We start from the raw sequence: 19,951 nt of genomic DNA, 5'->3' as shown, positions 1-19,951 counted from the left end.
GAAAGTGTAGAACTTGATGTCTTTTTACGAATGTGTATATGTGTGCAACTATCACCCAAACCGAGACACATGGGAAGCACCTTTATTGCCATGGATAATTTTGTAACAATCTTAAAAAAGCAAACATGACCATCAAGGTCATGACAATCAGGATAATGTTGATGAGCATGAGCATGTAATCCTAGCTATTCAGAAGGCTGAGATTCAAACGATCTCAGCTCAAAGCTAACCTGGGCAGGAAAATCTGTGAGACTTCATTTCCAGAATAATCAGGAAGAAGACAGGCTGGAGGCATAACCAAGCAAGCCTAGCAAGTGCAAAACCCTCAGTTCAAACACTGGTACCACCAAAAAACCAAGCCAAAATACCCCGACCCCCTAAACCCAAACTCAACAATGCCATTATAGGATCTGATTTCCCTCCCCTAGTCATGGGATTGAATCTAGAGTGCCATGCATGCTAAGAACACCTAAAAATTTAACAGTCCCTTACAGTGAATTGTGTAGATGTTTTTTAGGTTTCCCTCATTCTTTCCTTTCCTTCTATCCTGTAATGCCTTGGTTGAAGATACAAGGTACTTGCTATCTAGTTAATCACAGTGTGGGTTTTACTCTGTATACCTCATGGTCTCACCTAACCTGTTTGTCATAGTGGCTCTCTTAGTGGAAACTGTTTCACTCTATAGTTCAGTAGTTCCAACACAGTAAAGCACTACTGGATAGTGATTCTGTCTTTGGAGAAACTTCATTTGTATAATGGTTTCATCTGATTGAAATTCCTTGCCTTGCTCTTCTTTCTAGCAACTAAGTTCTTTGAAAACCTGAGAACTTTGTATGTAAAAAGAGAACTCTGGTCGGAGACTACTCCTGTAATCCTAGCTACTCATGAGGCTGAGAGATGAAGATTGATTACAGTTTCAAGCCAGCCTGGACAGGAAGGTCCATATACCTAACAGTCAGAAATAGAGCTGTGGCTTAAGTGGTACAATGCTAGCTTTGAATGTATAACTCATGGCCTGGGTGCTAACCAGGCCATGAGTTCAAGCCCCATGACCAGCTGGGAAACAAAACAATCAAAAAACTTTCTTTTGGCTTTATTTCCATTTTTATTTCTTATTATTTTTAGTTTTTGCCAGTCCTGGAGCTTGAACTCAGGGCTTAGACACTGTCTCAAGGCTACCAGAACTCTACTACTTGAGTCACAGTGCTACTTTTTTGTTTTGTTTTGTTTATGTGGTACTGAGGAATCAACCCTAGGGCTTCCTGAGTACTAGGCAAGCACTCTACACTAAGTTACATTCCCAGCCCTCCATTTTCATTTAAAAATTTTTTATTTTTATTTTTTATTATTTATTTTTTGTCAGTGTGGGGCTTATATTCTGTGCCTGAATGCTGTCCTTCAGCTTTTCAGCTAAAGGTGAGCACTCTATCACTTGAGCCACAGCACCACTTCTGGCTTTTTCTGCTGAGGAATCGAACCCAGGGCCTCATGCATGCGAGGCAAGCACTCTACCACTGAGCCACCTTCCCAGCCCTTTTTATTGTTTTTAGAGACTAAGTGTTAGAACAGTTGTAAGAGCAAAGTAGATACAATACTTTCTTAGTGCTGCTTTCTAAACTTTGTCAGTCATTCCTGTACAGGACTTGTTCTGACTGAGAACCTGCAATATAGAAAAAAAAAAAGTAAGCAAAAATAGTCTTGATTAAGTTTGATTTGCCAAGTTCTGTTTTGTTTTCTTTTTATATTATAGATCAGCTTGAACGGGTCTTTTTACGACTTGGCCATGCTGAAACCGATGAACAGTTGCAAAATATTATATCTAAATTCCTTCCTCCTGTTTTGCTCAAACTGTCCAGCACCCAAGAAGGAGTGCGGAAAAAGGTAAGCAATATGTTGGGACTGTTGGGGGAAATTCAATGGATATGTATTGTGAAGTGAGTTTTCTGTTCCTATTGTTGAAATACAGGCCCATGATTCTAAGAACAGTTTTTCAAAGTGGATAATTAATATAAAACCAGTTTTCAAGATGTAAAAGTAGTTTGTATGCTTAGCATAGCTACACTTAGCCCCAGCTATTTACTTGGCAGATAAAATAATCATAGATTGTTCTAGACTGAGTACAGACCTGGTTTAAAATCTATGTCTTGATTCCAATATGGGATTTGATGTGGTAAAGGGCAAAAATACTCTTTAGTGATTTGCTAACAGTGAATAAGCATAACCTTAACTAAAAGAAAGCAAAAAAAATTGTCTTGAAAAGTGAATCATCATCATCATCTTCTTCTTGAACTCTGGCTTCTTGAACTCTGAACTTCTGGCTTGAACTCTGGGCATGGGCGCTGTCCCTCAGCTCTTCAGCTCAAGGCGAGTCCTCTACCACTTGAGCCATAGTGCTACTTCCGGTTTTCTGGTGGTTTATTGGAGGTAAAAGTCTCATGGACTTTCCTGCCTGGGCTGGCTTTGAACTGTGATCCTCAGATCTCAGCCCCCTGAGTAGCTAGGATTTTAGGCGTGAGCCACCGGCACCTGGTGAAAAGCAGAATATTCTTGTATAGTTTCTGTTTTAATAATTTGTAAAGGACTATTTAAACATTAAACTATTATAACATCAGTATTTTATTTTTTAAACTCTTATACATGTAGTGTTTTCCTCTTTTGATTTATAACATGGTTCATTAGTAGTCTTCTGGTATATTTATAATAGATCTTCTAGTCTTTTTTTTTTTTTTTTTTTTTTTGTCGGTCGTGGGGCTTGAACTCTGGGCCTGGGAGCTGTCCCTCAGCTCTTCAGCTCAAGGCGAGCGCTCTACCACTTGAGCTACAGTGCCACTTCCGGTTTTCTGGTGGTTTATTGGAGATAGGAGTCTCATGGTCTCTCCTGCCCGGGCTGGCTTTGAACCGTGATCCTCAGATCTCAGCCTCCTGAATAGCTAGGATTACAGGCGTGAGCCACCAGCGCCCGGCTCTTCTAGTCTTTTAGCTATCATCAGGTTTCATCTCTTAAGGAAGGATCTCCAACTAGTTGGCAGTGAATTCCTGGAGGTCTGACCTTAGAAGGATTCTGAGGCCTGATTTAGGTTCAGTGGGGAAAGAGTATCTTTAAGAATGTTTAGAGGAAGGAATGACATTCTTGTCATATATTTGTAGGGCCTGTTGTTAATCTTTTATTGCGATAGATGTGTGTTTGGTCTTGTCACTTTCCTATTTAAAACTTGTTTGGCCTTCTCTTTTTTATTTTTTTTAATAAGTTTTTTTTAATTGTAAAAATACTGTACAGAGGGTGGCCTTCTCTTATCTAGCAAGGTCTAAAAGGCTCTTCATGAGTTGATGTCTATTTAGTTTTACTAGTCCAGTTACTTACTATTAATAATCTTGACTGTTAGGTGAGTGAAAGCAACTCTTATCGGGGGGAGATTGGTGTTAACCAATCAGGTAAATAGTACATAGTTACAGTTTATGATTCTTGCTAAAATAGAAAAAGAAAGGATTCAATGAAAGAACATATCTGGGGATATGATTTAGACTGTTGGTAGGATGGCATTCAGTAACCAGCAAGGTTGAGAGGTAAGGAAGACCATTAAAGTCAGAGTCTGGGTACGGGGTTTTTGAGCTGAGACTGAGTGTGGTGCCTTCAGGGAACTCAGAAGTCCATCATAATGTGTTCAGTGGATGAGAGGAAGACAGGTAGGAGGAACCCAGGAGTCAGCGGTACCAATGTGAAAGGGAATGGGAGGCAGTGGCACAGTGGCTCAGGCTGCTGGAGATGCGTGGGATGCAGACCCACAGTAGAAGCCAGGAGACAGAGAATCTCTTACTAGTTCAGGCTGAGTATTATTTTCATCTTTTTAAAAATGATTCTTCTTTTAGCATATATTAATTAGACAAGTTGTGACACTTCCCATGCGTGCATATTCTGTAATTGTGATCAAATTCATCCTGTTGTTTTCCTCTACTTCCCCAAACTGTATCAACAAACTTAATTGTTCTATTTTCATATATGCAAATAAATCTCTTTGACCAGATGCATCCTCCTTTACCCTCTCCTGCCTCCCCACAGAGCCTTTTACCATGATTCATAATTTCAGTGGGTATTGATTTTTAAACTCATTTGCTTTTTTTAGAATATTTTGTTTCTTTGTATTTTTTAGAAAAGAACCTGTGATCATCTATTTTTTTTTTTTTTTGCTGGTCCTGTGATGGGCTCAGGGCTTGGGTACTGCTCCTGAGCTTTTTTTGACCAAGGCTAGTGTTCTACCACTTGAATCACAGCACCATTTCTTGCCTTTTGGGTAGTTTATTGGAGATAAGAGTCTCACAGACTTTCCTGCCCAGGCTGGCTTTGAACCGTGATCCTCAGATCTCAACCTCCTGAGTAGCTAGGATTACAGGGGTGAGCCATTGGTGCCTGGCTAATCATTTTTACATTTTAGATTATATATCCTTTCCTTTCTTTTTATTTTATTCTTTGTTCCTATTCTTGTTCCCTGTCTCCAATTTTATTAATACTATCAAAGATTTATTTATTTTTCTTTTTTGGTATTAGGAGTTGGCCTAGGATCTTTAAAATGCTATCACTGAGCCCAGGTTTAAGCTTTTCTTATGGCCATTTTGAAAGGCAACCAACTTTTTCTTCTTCTTTTTCTTTTTTGTCGGTCGTGGGGCTTGAATGCTGGGTTTGGCACTATCCCTCAGCTCTTCAGCTCAAGGCAAGCACTCTACCATTTGAGCCACAGCACCACTTCCAATTTTCTGGTGGTTAATTGGAGATAAGAGTTTCACGGACTTCCTGCCCAGGCTGGCTTTGAACTGCGATCCTCAGATCTCAGCTTCCTGAGTAGCTAGGATTACAGGCGTGAGCCACTGGCGCCTGACTGCAAACCAACTTTTATGTTAATTTTCCTTTTTTTTTTTTTGTAGGTTGTGGGTCTTGAACTCTGGGCCTGGGTGCTCTCCCTTAGCTCTTGAGTTCAAGGCTGGCGCTCTACCACTTGAGCCACAGTACCACTTCCAGTTTTCTGGTGGTTAATTGGAGATAAGAGTCTCACGGACTTTCTTGCCCAGGCTGTCTGTGATTATAGGCATGAGCACTGGCACCCAGCTTAATTTTCCTTTTGTTAAGTGTATTATTTCTACTTTTATTCAAATTATTTCTACTCATTATTACTATTTACATAATAGCAATAGTTATGATACACTTATTATTTGTATAATAATAATAGTTATTTTCTGTAAACGCTACGGAGTTATTTTTACATGATACTGTGAGGTAAATCTTTTTCACATTTTATGGATGAAACTGAGGTTTGGAGTGATAAATGAACTTTTTAAGGAAGATATCAACTATAAACTTCAAAATGTAGGGTTGGCTGCCAATTTAAATACTTCTTAAGAAAAGATGGTTTTGTTTAAAAAGCTCAGAGCCAGTAACAGCCTCAGTTTATCAATTTGCCTTTGATTATTAGTTTGCTTATTCCATAGTTATATTGATATGTAGTATTTAGTTTCATTTTTTGAGTTAATTAGTAATTATAAGAGCATTATTTTTAGCTAGAAATATTTGGAATTTGCCTAGTTTTATCGCATTCTGGTCTGAGATCAAGTATGTTAAAATTATGGTCTTTAAAATTGTTTTTCTTTGGTGCTTAGGATGAAACTGCAGAACTTTGCACATGCTAAGCACATACTAAGCACATTCCTTTGAACTTTTGTTGTTACTTTTACAAGCTACAGAACACATTTTAAAATGGTAGAAGTTATTATGCCTATAATTCTAGCTACTTACGAGGCTGAGATCTGAGGATCATGGTTCAAAGCCAGCTTGGGCAGGATAAGTCCGTAATACTCTTTATCTCCAATTAACTACCCTCTCTCCTCCCCCGAACAAAAGCTAGAAATGAGTTGTGGCTCAAGTGGAGAGTGCCAGCCTTGAGTGAAAATAATGGTTAGTGCCTGGCCCTGAGTTCAAGACTCAGTACCAGCATACACACATATACACATACACACTTACACATACTCTCTCTCTCTCTCTCTCTCACTCTCTCACACACACACACACACACACACACACACACACACACACACACACACACATACACACTTATAGAAAATAGTATATGCTTGATCCCTCAAAATAGTTGTCTTAAGTCTTGATTCTTGCATAAGTGAAAGTTTAAAGAATCTTTCTCACACTGGGTGCTGGTGGCTCATGCCTATAATTCTAGCTACTCAGGAGGCTGAGTTCTGAGGATTATGGTTCAAAGCCAGCCCAGGCAGGAAAGTCCATGGGACTTTCCAGAAAACTGGAAGCACTGTGGCTCAAAGTGTTAAGAGTGCTAACCTTGATCAAAAGAGCTTAGGGACAGTGCCCAGGCCCTGAGTTCAAGCCCCAGGAGCACCACCACCACCAAAATCTTTCTCAGTGCTCAGTTTCTTTCTCTCTTAGCACATAATCTATTGGTACAAGATCGATGTGTGTGTGTGTGTGTGTGTGTGTGTGTGTGTGTGTGTGTGTGTGTGTGTTTATTTTATTGTATTATGATGTATTACAAGACTCATACTTTGAACTATCTTTCTGACATGTGAGATTTTATGTTCTTTAAAAGAATAAGGGGGTGGTGATACATGTCTGTAATTTCAGCTACTCAGGTGGTGGAGATGGAGGATTGTGGTCCAAAATTGGCCTGGACGAAAGTCTAAGAAAGACCCTATCTGAAACACAATCTACAGCAAAAAGGACTGGAGGCAGTGCTCAAATGTGGATTACTTATCTAGCAAACTCAAGGCTCTGAGTTCAAACCCCAGTATAGAAACATTAACAAACAAGAAGAAAGAATAAGGCAGCTATAAATGACTAAAATAAATATTATCTGAGAAGTGAATTTGTTTTTAAGATATGATGATAACTCTGACTCTATTTTAGGTAATGGAGCTACTGGTTCACTTGAATAAGCGTATAAAAAGCCGCCCCAAAATTCAACTCCCAGTAGAGACATTGTTGGTTCAGTACCAGGATCCTGCTGCAGTTTCCTTTGTCACAGTGAGTGTTGTTTTGCAATATTTTTCTGACTTACAGTAAGTTTTCTTAATGTTTATTCAGTGCCACCAAATAATTTTATCTGGGACTACTTCTTAGTAAAAATACGAGATTTTTTTTTTTTAAAAAAGTGATATACCATTTAAGTTCTGATCCCAAGGAAATACTGCTTTAAAGAAAATGGTAGGAGCAGGGTAATAAATAGCTGTTTACATTAGACAAAGAAATGCTGGTGAAGTGACTTGTCAGGTGTGTTGATAAGAAAAAGAATGATCTCATATAGAATCTAAAAAAGTTGATTTTCTAGAAATTGAAAGTAAGGAGTAGATACTAGAGGCTGCAGAGAATAGAAGAAGAGGAATGGGAAAAAGTTCACTAGTGGATACTAAATTACGTTTAGAGAGAGGCAAGAATTTCTGCTGTTCTGTTACACAGTAGGGTAGAGTACATTTAACAATATAATATTGCACAGTAGAGTGAGGTGCAGTAATGCACTTTGCATTTACCAAAGCTTGAGGTGCCAGCTGTGACACTTGAATCATTGGGGCAGTAGGATTACTTAAACTCAGGAGTTCCAAACCAGCCTGGATAGCATAGCAAGACTTTATCTCCAACAACAACAACAAAAGCCAAAAAAACCAGCACAATAATAACAACAAAACAAGCCTGCAAAAAGTTCGAGGAAAGTATTTTGAGGGTTCAACCATAAAAAGGATAAGTGAAACAACAATGTCTAATGTAAAATAAGCATTACACACTATGTCCATATAATGAAACATTACCTAACTAATATGTGTATTTTTATGTTCTTATGTATCAGTTAAAAAGTAAAGTTTAATGAGGATAATTTTTAGTAAGGGATTATATGAGACTAGTTTGATTAGAGAAAGAAAGGCATCGGCATGGATAAAGGATGATAGAAGAAAAAAGGAGTAAAATGGCAAAAAGACATGAAGGCTTGAGAGAACAAAACAGCTTCTGAGTCTCTGATGTGTGTATTGAGAAAGATACCCTTTCAAAAGTGAAGCGGTTCTGAGGCTGCTCAGTATTCCTGTTAAGACATTGTTTTCATGAAAATGAAATATAAAAATTGTCCCTGCCTTGTGAAGACAGGTAATATTTTTCCTCCTGGTCTTTGCAGTTCTTGGCATTGAGGCAGAATGTATTGAATCTTACTTAACATTAAGAGTCATAAAACTTTTGGAAGCAGTTAGTGGTTTAGACATCTTGTATGTGACTGTGTTCTGTTCACAGCTCCATTACAGATGTCCCTTCCTTTCAGCAAATAGAAATACCATGTGCCAATAGATATGCCAAGAGGTTGGTATTTGAAGTGATAATCTTATGCAGTCTGTTCATTTTAGTGAAGAATCCTTCAGAAAAGCAAATCTTATGTGTTAATTCAGATTTGCTTTCAAGGGTGGGGGTGGGGTAGGTAGAGGAGTTAGAACACACCCACAGTACTCAGCTTCCCTTATTCATCACTCACTGCTGAATTATTGCAGTGAGGAACCACAAAGTGTTGTAGTATTCTCAGGTTGTTTTAGTAATTGACCTATTGGGAAATGGCAGTTTAGGAATGGTTAACATGTGGTTAACATTGACAGATAGATCAGATTGGGAGATCTATAACATGTATCATGTAAGTTTAGATAGGTTAAGTGGGCATTTTTTTCTTCTTAGTGATAGGTAACTGCATATATAAGTGCATTAAGCTGAGTTGTCTTTGCCCATCTTAAAGTGAGCAGTGTGTGTAGGTTGATTTGTTCTTTCTCTGCGATATAGTAGTTGGTTAAAACCATCCTCACCTGGGGTGAAGATGATTCATGTTTTCAGTGTTTTTCTTATAACTATACTTCCCTACTAGTTAAATATGTCTGTTGAAATTATACCCTCACTTTTCTCTTTTTGTATTAGAATTTTACTATAATTTATGTTAAGATGGGCTATCCTCGCCTGCCAGTAGAAAAACAATGCGAACTGGCCCCTACACTTCTTACTGCCATGGAAGGGAAGCCTCAGCCACAACAGGACAGGTATGGTTCACTCAGCTACCTTATTTTCCACCTGCAAGAGTCAACAACTGTCTCTCTCTTTTTTTTTTAAATTGTATTTTAAAATTTTTTTTAGCTATACAGAGGAGTTACCATTTATCAAATTAATTTATGAATATAATGCATCTTGATAGATGTTGCTATTTTCATCATTCTCCCTCCTTCCATTTTATTCACTTTTAAATGCAAGTTCACATTTGATTTCACTTGACATATGGGAAAGTTTGAACTCAGCTAAGAAGTGGTTGATTGATACCTGTGGTTCCACTGGATTACTACATGCATTTTTTATGCATTTATTTGAGTTTTGAAAGGTTGTACAAGGGAGTTACAATTTAATGTGTCCATGTAAGTGTCCAGTACTCCTTCCCCTTCCCCTCCCTCCCTCCCTCCCTCCCTCCCTCCCTCCCTCCCTCATTCCCCTACCCTTCCCCTTCCTTTCTTCCTTCCTTTTTCTTTTTTTTGGTGCCAATCTTAGGGCTTGAACTCAGGACCTGGGCACTGTCCCAGAGCTTTTTTACTCAAGGCTCTACCACTTTGAACCACATCGCCACTTTCAGTTTTCTGGTATTTAATTGGAGATAACAGTCTCAAGGCCTTTCCTGCCCAGGCTGGCTGAGATCTGAGGTTCATAGTTCACAGCCAGCCGGGATAGAAAAGTCCCCTTGAGATTCTTATCTCCAATTAACCACCAGAAAACCAAAGAGTGCTAGCTAGCCTTGAGTGAAAGATCTCATGGACAGCACTCAGTCTCTGAGTTCAAGCTACATGATGACCACCACCACCACCACCAAAAAAATGTGTTAGTGGAAGGAACTGTTGAAGCTATGTTACTCAAAGTCACAAAGTAGACATTTTAATACTATTCTCAAGATACTGATTTAAGCAACTGAATTTACAATAACTTTATTGTAATTGTGGGAAAGAAAATTTTTATTGAAAGGACATGTTGAGCTTTACGTAAGATTTAATATAAAACCTCTTTAGGTCATTTTAGACGTTAACACTAAGCTTGTTTTGTGGACATTCAAGATGAAAGCAATCAAAGTAAATTCTAGGTTAAGACTGTACATGAATGATGTTGCAAATGAATGATTTCTGTTAGAACTGCCAATTTTTGTTGTGATTTTTGTTTTGTTATTATATAAAAACCATATTTTAAAAAAGTAGTTGCAATAAATGTAATTATTTTTTCAGCTTAATGCATCTTTTAATACCAACCCTTTTTCACATGAAATACCCTGTTGAATCATCAAAATCAGCTTCTCCGTTTAATCTTGCTGAGAAACCAAAGACTGTGCAGCTGCTTTTGGACTTCATGCTGGATGTTCTTCTTATGCCTTATGGGTGAGTGAAAAAATAAAGAAAAACTAAGCAACTTGTTCTTGACTGTGTTTATTAAGTAGAAAGTAGGTGTTATTTTAAATGATTCAGATTTCACTTGTAAATGGATGCTTCTCAGAGTGTTTATTGCTGCCCATTGTCCTAAAATTCCAGCACCAGTGCTTTTTGGCCTTCTAGATGTGGAATTGAGTTTATACTCACATGGTCCAAGCACTTTTTAAATGATTATTGATGCTCTGATGCTTTTCCTAGTCACCTTGTTGTATAATTATCAGTTGTCTGCAGATTTTCTGTTCCTTCTACAATATCAGTTCCATCTTTCTTGATGTTCTGAAACCATTCCCACTGCTTCCTCAACTCTGTCCAATGTTTGTCAAAATGCCTTTCTCATCTTTCATCAACCTCTCTATACTGTTATAGAGTTTCCTGTCTTTGTACTCTTTTTTGCTCAAGGATAATACTCTACTACTTGAGCTGCATTTCTGGCTTTTTGTAGTTAATTGAAGATGAGAGGCTCATGGACTTTTCCTGCCCAGGTTGGCTTCAAACTGTGATCCTCAGATCTCAGCCTGCCAAATAGTGTTGCAGGCATGAGCCACCAGTGCCTAGCAGAGTTTCCTGATTTTTAAAACAAAAATCTTAATCATGTCACATCTTAAATGTATTGACTTCTCATTTTCTGGCTATTAAATACACATATATTTCATGCATTTTTATCTGTCCTTGCCTTATTTTTTAAAGAGAATGCTATTCTTTCTGCTTAAAATGCTCCTCTATGGAACAGAAGGAAAGAAATTCAGAAAGGAAGTAAATTACAGAAGGTTACTTTGAAGAACATCTTTGACTTAGAGGTCACTTCTGTCTTTGAATTTTCTTGCCCTAGGCAGATATAATTGTATTACAATCTCCATATGGCAAAACACCTACCTGTATGGCACTGTGGGTTTTTTTTTTTTCACATTGTTGACATTTCTGTTTCCAGTAGTAGACTGTCAGCCCCTTGTAGTTAGGATGTACTCTGTTTGACTTTTGAATCTGACTTAGTGCCCAGATTGTGATTTGCTGTTAAGGTCTTTTGTCCTGCTGCCAGGGGTGGTTTTCTTTTTCTTTTCTTTTCTTTTTTTTTTTGTCCTGGGGCTTAAACTCTGGGCCTGGGTGCTGTCCCTCAGCTCTTCAGCTCAAGGCCAGTGTTCTACCACTTGAGCCACAGTGCCACTTCTGGTTTTCTGGTGGTTTATTGGAGATAAGAGTCTCACAGACTGGGCTGGGAAGGTGGCTCAGTGGTAGAGAGCTTGCCTTGTATGCATGAGGCCCTGGGTTCGATTCCTCAGCACCACATAAGCAGAAAAAAAAAAGCTGGAAGTGGCACTGTGGCTCAAGTGGTAGAGTGCTAGCCTTGAGCTGAAGAGCTGAGGGACAGCGACCAGGCCCAGAGTTCAGGCCCCATGACCGGACACCCCCCCCCCAAAAAAAAAAAAAAAAAGGTCACAGAATTTCTTGTCCAGGGTGGCTTTGAACCATGATCGTCAGATCTCAGCCTCCTGAGTAGCTAGGATGACAGGTGTGAGTCACTGGTGCCAAGCAGGGGTGGTTTTCTAAAGGGCTGCTTTCATCATTTTTTCCCCTGATTGCTCTTGTGTACATACACAGTGAACTTCACTGCATATTTTCTCCCCCTCTGTATACAGTCAAGAGAGGTCAGAATGTCTTGATTCCTTTCCTCTCCGTTTTGTGCTCTTCCTGCTCCTATTGTTTGATAACTTGTGATTTTGGGTCTCAAACACTTATTATTCACCACAAAGAGTAAAAACATTGAAAAAAATACCAGAAGGGGAAAAAAAAGAAAATTGTAAACAGAAAAATAAAAAAAAGAGACATGAGTTTTCATAGCCTCTATTATGTTATAGTTTTCTGTGTTTCTTTGTGTCTGATAACTAGAAAATGGTTTCCCTTGTGTCCTGTTGTTATTGTATCAACTAGCTGTGAAAGGCAGTCTCAAATCTTGTACTACCTAAAACAGGATGATAGTTTACAGAGTGTTACATGTTCAGAACTTGTTAGTTGGTTTATTAGCCAACAGTATTTCTATAGTTTAGAAATGAATGAATACCTCCTTTTATATGTGGCATATATGAGACAGCTGGAATTGACAGGTGTTAATGACATTGGCAAATAAGCCTTGAAATCCAAATTTTACTTAGGAAAACAATGTGATTGCTCACATTTCCTTACCAATGACAAGTTGCCTCATGTATGTAAAAATACAAAAGGCAGATTTTTTAAAAAAGGTGTACTTGGAGTCAGGCATTGACATCCATGTCTGTAATCCTAGCTACTAAGGAGGCTGAAATATGAGGGTTATAGTTTGATGCCAGCCTGGCAGGAATGTCTGTGTGACTCTCATCTCCAATTGACTAACAAATAGCTGGAAATGGAACTGTGCCTGAAGTGGTAAGAGTGCTTACTTAGAGCAAAAAGAGCTCAGGGCAGTGACTAGGTCATGAATTCAAGTCCTAGGACCAGTACCAAAAAAAAAAAAAAAGGTACATTAGGGAATTGACTGAATTTGTCATAAAAATGATGTTAACTAAATGATCTTCCCACTAGGTTCCAAGTTGTTTCTTTAACTTTCTTTATAGTGATATCTTAGTGTCTATTATGAAAATGGTACTTATTAGCATAACATTTTAGAATTGAGTGATGTAGGTTAATATTTATATTTTCCTTTTTAACCTGAGGACTACTAATTTAATTGGATCAAAATGAATTTACTAGAGAATTTCCTTTGGTTTGGTACTGTAGTTTGAACTTAGGGAGGCACTTTACTGCTAAGCCACTTCCTTAGCCCACTTGCTTTAGTTGGTTTTCAGATAGAATCTTATGCTGGGAAGGTGGCTCAACTGTAGAGTGCTTGCCTCACATGCATGAGGTCCTGGGTTCGATTCCTCAGCAGCATATGAACAGAAAAGGCTGGAAGTGGCACTGTGGCTCAAATGGTAGCGTGCTAGCTGAGCTGAAGAGCTCAGAGACAGCGCTCAGGCCTAGAGTTCAAGCCCCACAACTGACCACCCCTTCCCCCCCCCCCACAAAAAGGTCAGATAGGATCTTATGATCTTGGACTGAATTCTACCTATATGCTTCCTATCTAGCTGAGATTACAGACTTGTTCCACCACATGTGTGGTTTTGTGTTTGTGTGTGTGTGTGTGTGCGTGTGTGTGCACGCGCGCACATGCCTGTGCTGGGGCTTGAACTCAGCACCTAGGCACTGTTTCTTAGGTTTTTCACTCAAGGCTGTAGTGCTACAGCACTTGAGCTACATCTCCACTTTCACCTTTTTGGTAGTTAATTGGAGATAGGAATCTTACAGACCTTCCTGCCTAGGCTGTCTCCAAACATCAGTTCTCAAATCTCAGTCTCCTGCGTGGCTAGGGTTACAGACACTTGGATCTGGCTTGTTCTTTGAGGTAGGGTTCACCTCACATTTTTGTCTTGTTTTGAACTGTATGCTTATTTCCACTTCCTAAGCAGCTGGAATTATAGGTATGAACCTCTGTATCCAGCCTAGAGAACTTATTTATATTCTATAAATCTTAAAAATAAGTAGAATAATTAATAACAAGGAATAAAAGGCTTTGGTGTATTGAAAAAAACTGATGGTTATCTTTTTTGACTTTTTCTCACTGCCCTGTTTTTCCCCCTCACTTTTTGTGTGTTATTTACTTGTGTAGTAGGTGACTGTATAGGAGGTTTCAGTGTGTTTTCTACTAGAGATATTAGGAGAAAGTGGGAGAATTGAAAATGAATGATAACTTAATAGAAGTAATGAAAATAACAGTTTCAGGTACTGAACACTAGTGACACTCCTTTCCTCTTCCCTACCAGGGCAGTTAATAAACCTGTCTCTATATTTATCACTCAAAATACTGAGCCCATAGTGACTCATAGAGCAATAACTGGTAGATTGAGAGTAACCAAATATTTAGATTCATTGTTGATAACTGCTGTAGCTGATTATAACTGTTATATTCTTGGGTGATATATTCTTCGGGTTAATTTGCTAAAGGTAAAGATAACTTTAAAAAATATACCCTTAATGTTCTTCATGATACAATTTTTATTTTAGGTACTCTTAAAAAAATATTGTAGGAGGGCTGGGAAGATGGCTTAGTGGTAGAGTGCTTGCCTTGTATTCATGAGGCCCTGGTTCCTCAATACCACATAAGCAGAAAAACCCGGAAGTGGTGCTGTGGCTCAAGTGGTCGTGCGCTAGCCTTGAGCTGAAGAGCTGAGGGACAGCGCCTGGAGTTCAGGCCCCATGACTGACAAAATACTGTAGGAGACAATATGTAATTGAATGTTTCATGTAATGTGTTGCATATACATATGCAAATGTGTGTGTCCCCCCCCCCCAGAGAGTTAAACCTTCTATTTCCTTTCCAGATATGTGTTAAATGAAACCCAGAGCCGCCAAAACTCATCATCAGCACAGAGTTCTTCTTCAAACAGTGGGGGAGGTTCTGGTATCCCACAGCCTCCCCCAGGAATGAGCTTTTATGCAGCTAAACGTGTTATTGGTGATAACCCATGGACACCCGAACAGCTGGAGCAGGTATCCCGCACTGTTTGCTCATCATGGGACTTGCCCCTGTGAAGTTCCTGGAAGCATGTGTAATATAATTTCAGGATGTTCAGGCTGCTTGAAAGGAGCAATTGATGTAATGTGTTCTTTTCATCATGACATTTACTTGTGAAAGCCCTAGGGAAAGGGAGGAGTGGGAAATGCTCTTAAGGTTTGCTGACATTGCTGACATATTTCCAGTATTAAGCACAACCAGCTTATAAGTTGACTATATTTAAGTTTTAATATTGTAGTTTTTAATTGGAGGATTAATAATTAGCTCCTTTAGTATGGTTAAAATACAATGTATCTGACATCATTCAACTTTTTAGGGCTGTGTATTTTGGGTAAAGTGAGGAACCTCTGTACTTCAGAAGTGACAATGTGGGGGAAAAGCATGACTCCCTTTTATATTTCTTCCTGGGGATTTAAAAATTGGAATTAAGAATTTTATTCTGGATTTAAACAGGACACAGATGTTCTCTGAGCAGCTTTTAAAATGACTGGTGCTCTACAGAGAAGGTGCCTCACTGTGTCTTGTGTCATCAGGCACCTCAGGGAAGAACACATGTGATCAGTATGTAATTATTTTGGAATTCAAGCAACATGGGTTAGTCTTCTAATCCTTCCTTTATTTCTCCATGGCAGTCTCAATGATTTGATCCTTTTTCTTTTGGGAATGTAAGTGACCATTGATCAAAACAGTGTTCCCAGGAGAGGGAAGGGTCAAGTGGGCCACTTGTGCTGCTCACAGATTTATAGAACGTTTTACTCAGTCAGGGTTATAATTGGTTGGATTTACTTTTTCATGTTTTGCGCACTTAAAAAATTCTTTCTTAAACTATGATGTAAGTCAGGTAAATACTAATAGAAGCTACTCTTTAGTGAGTGTGATTTGTGACAGCAACTATACTGAGTACTTTGAGTATATCTATCACCTCTTTGAATTCTCACGGCAACCCAGTGAGGTTAATGTTAATCCCATTCCAAAATGACTTTTAGGTTTTAGGAGTCACCAAGGCTTAGGAGTCACCAAGGTTTCATTTCAGTTACCAGAATGTCTAGGGTTAAAAGCTGTGAATGTTGGAGAGTAATTGTCAATGTTTACTTGTAATCTTATCTTGGTCATTATTTGCTGAAGTAATCGGGCCTCTGTATGTATTTTGTCAGTTTTGTAAGCTATTGAGGGAACAAACACTTTAGTTTAAAAAATGAGAGCTGTTTACTTCTAAGCTTGAAGTATTGTTTGTTTTAGATCTGTTCTTGTAAATAAAAGCCCCCTTCCCTTGTTTTTCCTGGGGGGAAAAAAAAGAGAAAAGTTTAAATTCTCAATAAGATAATGGCTAGGGTGTGGCTCCCCAGTCAAGTGCCTGGTGTATGCAGGTCTCTAAATTCCATCCCTTGCACTGCAAAGAGGAAAAAAGTATAATGGAAATGAAAATTGCTTGTCACCAAGGTTTGTTCTTATAAACCTTGCTTTCTACATGTATGTGTGTGTATGCAGTTTTACATAATGCATTTTTACTTGTCAGTTATTTGTACTTTTTTCATTTCATAGTCTTTCAAGATTTAAAAATTTTATCCTTTTCAAAGTTTGTGTGAAATTTAATTCGAATCTTTTAAACTAGTCTTTTGTTGATGGATATGTGTCATTTTCAGTTTTCCTTTACATATTTAAAAAACATATCTTTGTGTATTTCTATAACTGTCCTTTTTACAGCTTTTTTAAACTAGTTTTTGTTACAATGAGTTGTGTTGAGCAGTTGAGAGAAAACAGGCCTCGTTATAATCCATTATACCATTTAAAATTGTTTCTTTTCATATTTAATAATTAAATCCCATTAGTCCCAATTCATCCATGTAAGAAGGATTATGTAACTCATGTAAAAGAGGAGATAGACTTATAATTTTATCCTAGAATGATTTGTATTGAAATTAGTAGCTTGTTCACATTACATGAAATTCTAACCAGAATCTGTTTTTTAGTCTGTTTCATTTCAGTTAGTTAGATCAAATACTGTTTGGCTAGAATTGTACTTGGATTGAGTAGAATTGAAGATGGTTGAAAATCATTTGTTTTTAGCACCTAAGCATTTAGCAGATAGAATTTGAATAACAGAGTAAAGCTCTCTAGAATATGAATCATTAGGTTATTTTGAATTGTTGCAAATATCCTTAGGGTACTTTACTGTTAGTGTTACCTGTTAGTGTTACCTGTAGACTATAGAGTTCTCAAGGCTACATTACCAGGGAGTTATGTAACCTCCTCTGGGAGGTTTTGTATTTGAATAGTTTTGTGGGGAGAGACTTGGATTTGATCCTGCTTTGCTTCCGTCATTTACTATGCATTTTAATCTCAGTTTTCTCATCTGAAAGAAATGTATATAATAATTTTTGTGAGAGTCAAATGAACTAATAAATATACATGGCTTAGTGCAGTTTCTGGCACATTGTGAGCCCAAATAAAAGCTGCTACTGTTGTTACATTCATCCTTGGTTTATGACCATATTGATATGTTAAGCAGTACGTTCAGTGGGTGTTGCTTGTGTTCCTGACCACTTTTTCTTCTTTCCTTCATTCATCTACAGTGCAAATTGGGCATAGTGAAATTCTTAGAAGCTGAACAGGTGCCTGAACTCGAGGCTGTTCTCCACCTGGTGATTGCTTCTAGTGATACACGCCACAGTGTGGCAACAGCAGCAGACCTGGAATTAAAAAGCAAACAAAGGTAACTTCCTCCTTACCAAGCTTGTGAGCTGACAGGGCCAGATTTCTAAAAGCTTCACACTTACTTGTTCTTTTCAGTATCTTAAGAAATAAGATATTCTGTTTAAGAGATTATGAAGTATACCTAGCTTGAAGTAAATCAAGTATATTGAAGAACAGAATTCTGTTTAAGACAAAGAAGAAAAACTGTTTGGGCACCCATTGGGGTCTAACTTCAAATGTATTTTAATGCTTTTGTCAGCTAGAAAACAGTAGAATATAACTTTGTAAAGATTGCACGTATTGCATTTTTCGCGCTCTAAACCACTACAACTAGTTGTAATAAAATAAGGAATTAACTTCATGAGATATTAACTTGCTTGTTGAAATATGTGAATGGGTGCTGGTAGTGGTTGGGTATATCCTACCACTAGATGACACATAAGGTTGTCACTTAGAGGCAGCTTCATTCTGTTCATGCCTCTTGTTGGCTTAGCTTTTCCTAACACAATTAGAGTATGTTTATTTAACATTCCTCCCACACCCCCTCTCCCCAGCCCCCAAATTCCTTTTTATAGCTGAAGTACTTTGGATTTTTTCACTGATTTGGTTTTGAAGTATCAGAACATTCTTCCTTTAAGACTTCTTGTGTTTGAGCGGGCCCTATTCTTTCTTTCTTTCTTTATTTTTTTTGGGTCCGGTTATGGGGCCTGAACTCTGGGCCTGGGTGCTGTCCCTCAGCTCTTCAACTCAAGGCTAGCCCTCTACCACTTGAGCCACAGCGCCACTTCCGGCTTTTTATTTTTCTGCTTATGTGGTGCTGAGGAATCGAACCCAGGACCTCATGCATGCAAGGCAAGCGCTCTACCACTGAGCTACCCTTCCCAGCCCCGGCCCTATTCTTCATACCGTTCCATGCATTTGTTTATTGGGACATGCATATTTGTTGCTTAGGGCTTTTAAAAATTTAAAAATATGTGCATTTTCCCATAAAAATAATGTAACATTTTTAAGAGATAAAAAGCTAGTTGATGACATTATGTGGCTATCCCATTGTGTGTATGTCTACATGAAAGCAGAACCAATGTCAAAAGGGCTATATGGGGAAATCTTAGCTCCAGTAAAACGAAGCATTGCATGATTGCTGGATTTGTAAAATGTTTTGAATGGGTCTACTATGTGTAAGAATAATCACCTTATATCTTAATTAATTTTATGGTGCCCACATAGTAATAAATCTGGTGCTGGCAGATAAGGGAGAGAGGGACACTGAGAGTCAAATGGCATAATATTAGAGAAGAACAGTGGTTTAAAACTTCCTAGGATATGACTTTAAAGGATAAAAATGTTTTTGTACTTCAACCACTTTTGAATTTCCAATTGTTAAGCAATCATCCTCTGCCCCAGGGCTTTTTGAATTAAGGACTGTGTTGCTCTTTTCGTTGAGCTGCTCTGGGGTGTTGGTCCTGAGAGCTCATTGGTAGAAACAGTATCCAGATTTCTTGTGTGCTGTCACAGTTGGGCCATTGGATACAATAATCTGTTGCAGCAAGGTTGAATAGTGATTTGCATTTTTCTAAAGTGACTTTGATAGACATTAGACCCCTTTATTTTTTTCTCTTCTGCAGTGCTAATTACCAATCTCATTTGGGTGTTTCTGACATTTTCTTTTGATAAGTATTGGGTTATGATTTTTTGAAAACATTGAAATGGAATGAAAAAATCATTTTAATAACTGACATTGAAATTTTCCATAGCTTAATTGACTGGAATAATCCTGCCATCATTAATAAGATGTACAAGGTATACCTTGGAGATATACCATTGAAGACAAAAGAGGTAGGTTTTTCAATCAGCATAAAAAGAATTTTGTTGATATAAGCTGTCTTTATTTGTACATTTTCTCTTAGGTTTTTTTTTTTTTTTTTTGAGACAAGGTCTTACTTTGTAGCCCAAGCTGTCTTGGGACTTGAAATCTTGGCCAAGACCTTGAGTGCTGAGATTATAGACATGTCCCATTTTATCCTATTTTTCCTAGTTGTTTTGATTTAAGATGAAATGCTTTAATTATGAAATACTATCTTTAAGCTTTGCTAGTCTAAGGTGAATTAAAATCTATCCCTTAATGGCTGCACATGAATATGTTGGAAAGATAAGTTTGGCTAATTGGAAAACTTCCCTGGCCCTCCTGTT

The 19,951-nt window shown here is 38.1% G+C and overlaps 1 protein-coding gene across 3 annotated transcripts in view; it reads left to right on the top strand.

Annotated features, from left to right (window-relative positions):
• The window catches only part of Ecpas (Ecm29 proteasome adaptor and scaffold), a 103,231-nt gene that overhangs the window by 20,248 nt on the left and 63,032 nt on the right, over positions 1-19,951 (top strand). For all 3 annotated transcript variants that reach the window (XM_070011525.1, XM_070011512.1, XM_070011515.1), the window contains 7 exons: positions 1,751-1,881; positions 6,920-7,036; positions 8,951-9,069; positions 10,285-10,434; positions 14,874-15,042; positions 17,641-17,780; positions 19,516-19,597. In XM_070011525.1, the coding sequence (XP_069867626.1) occupies positions 1,751-1,881; positions 6,920-7,036; positions 8,951-9,069; positions 10,285-10,434; positions 14,874-15,042; positions 17,641-17,780; positions 19,516-19,597 (908 nt within the window). The remainder of the gene's footprint in view (positions 1-1,750; positions 1,882-6,919; positions 7,037-8,950; positions 9,070-10,284; positions 10,435-14,873; positions 15,043-17,640; positions 17,781-19,515; positions 19,598-19,951) is intronic.

Source organism: Dipodomys merriami, unplaced genomic scaffold (genome assembly GCF_024711535.1).
Source record: "Dipodomys merriami isolate MVZ:Mamm:240054 unplaced genomic scaffold, mDipMer1.0.p SCAF_11, whole genome shotgun sequence".
NCBI classification, from domain to species: Eukaryota; Metazoa; Chordata; class Mammalia; order Rodentia; family Heteromyidae; genus Dipodomys; species Dipodomys merriami.
The sequence above is the reverse complement of the archived record's forward strand: the minus strand, read 5'-3'. Positions and strand labels throughout refer to the sequence as shown.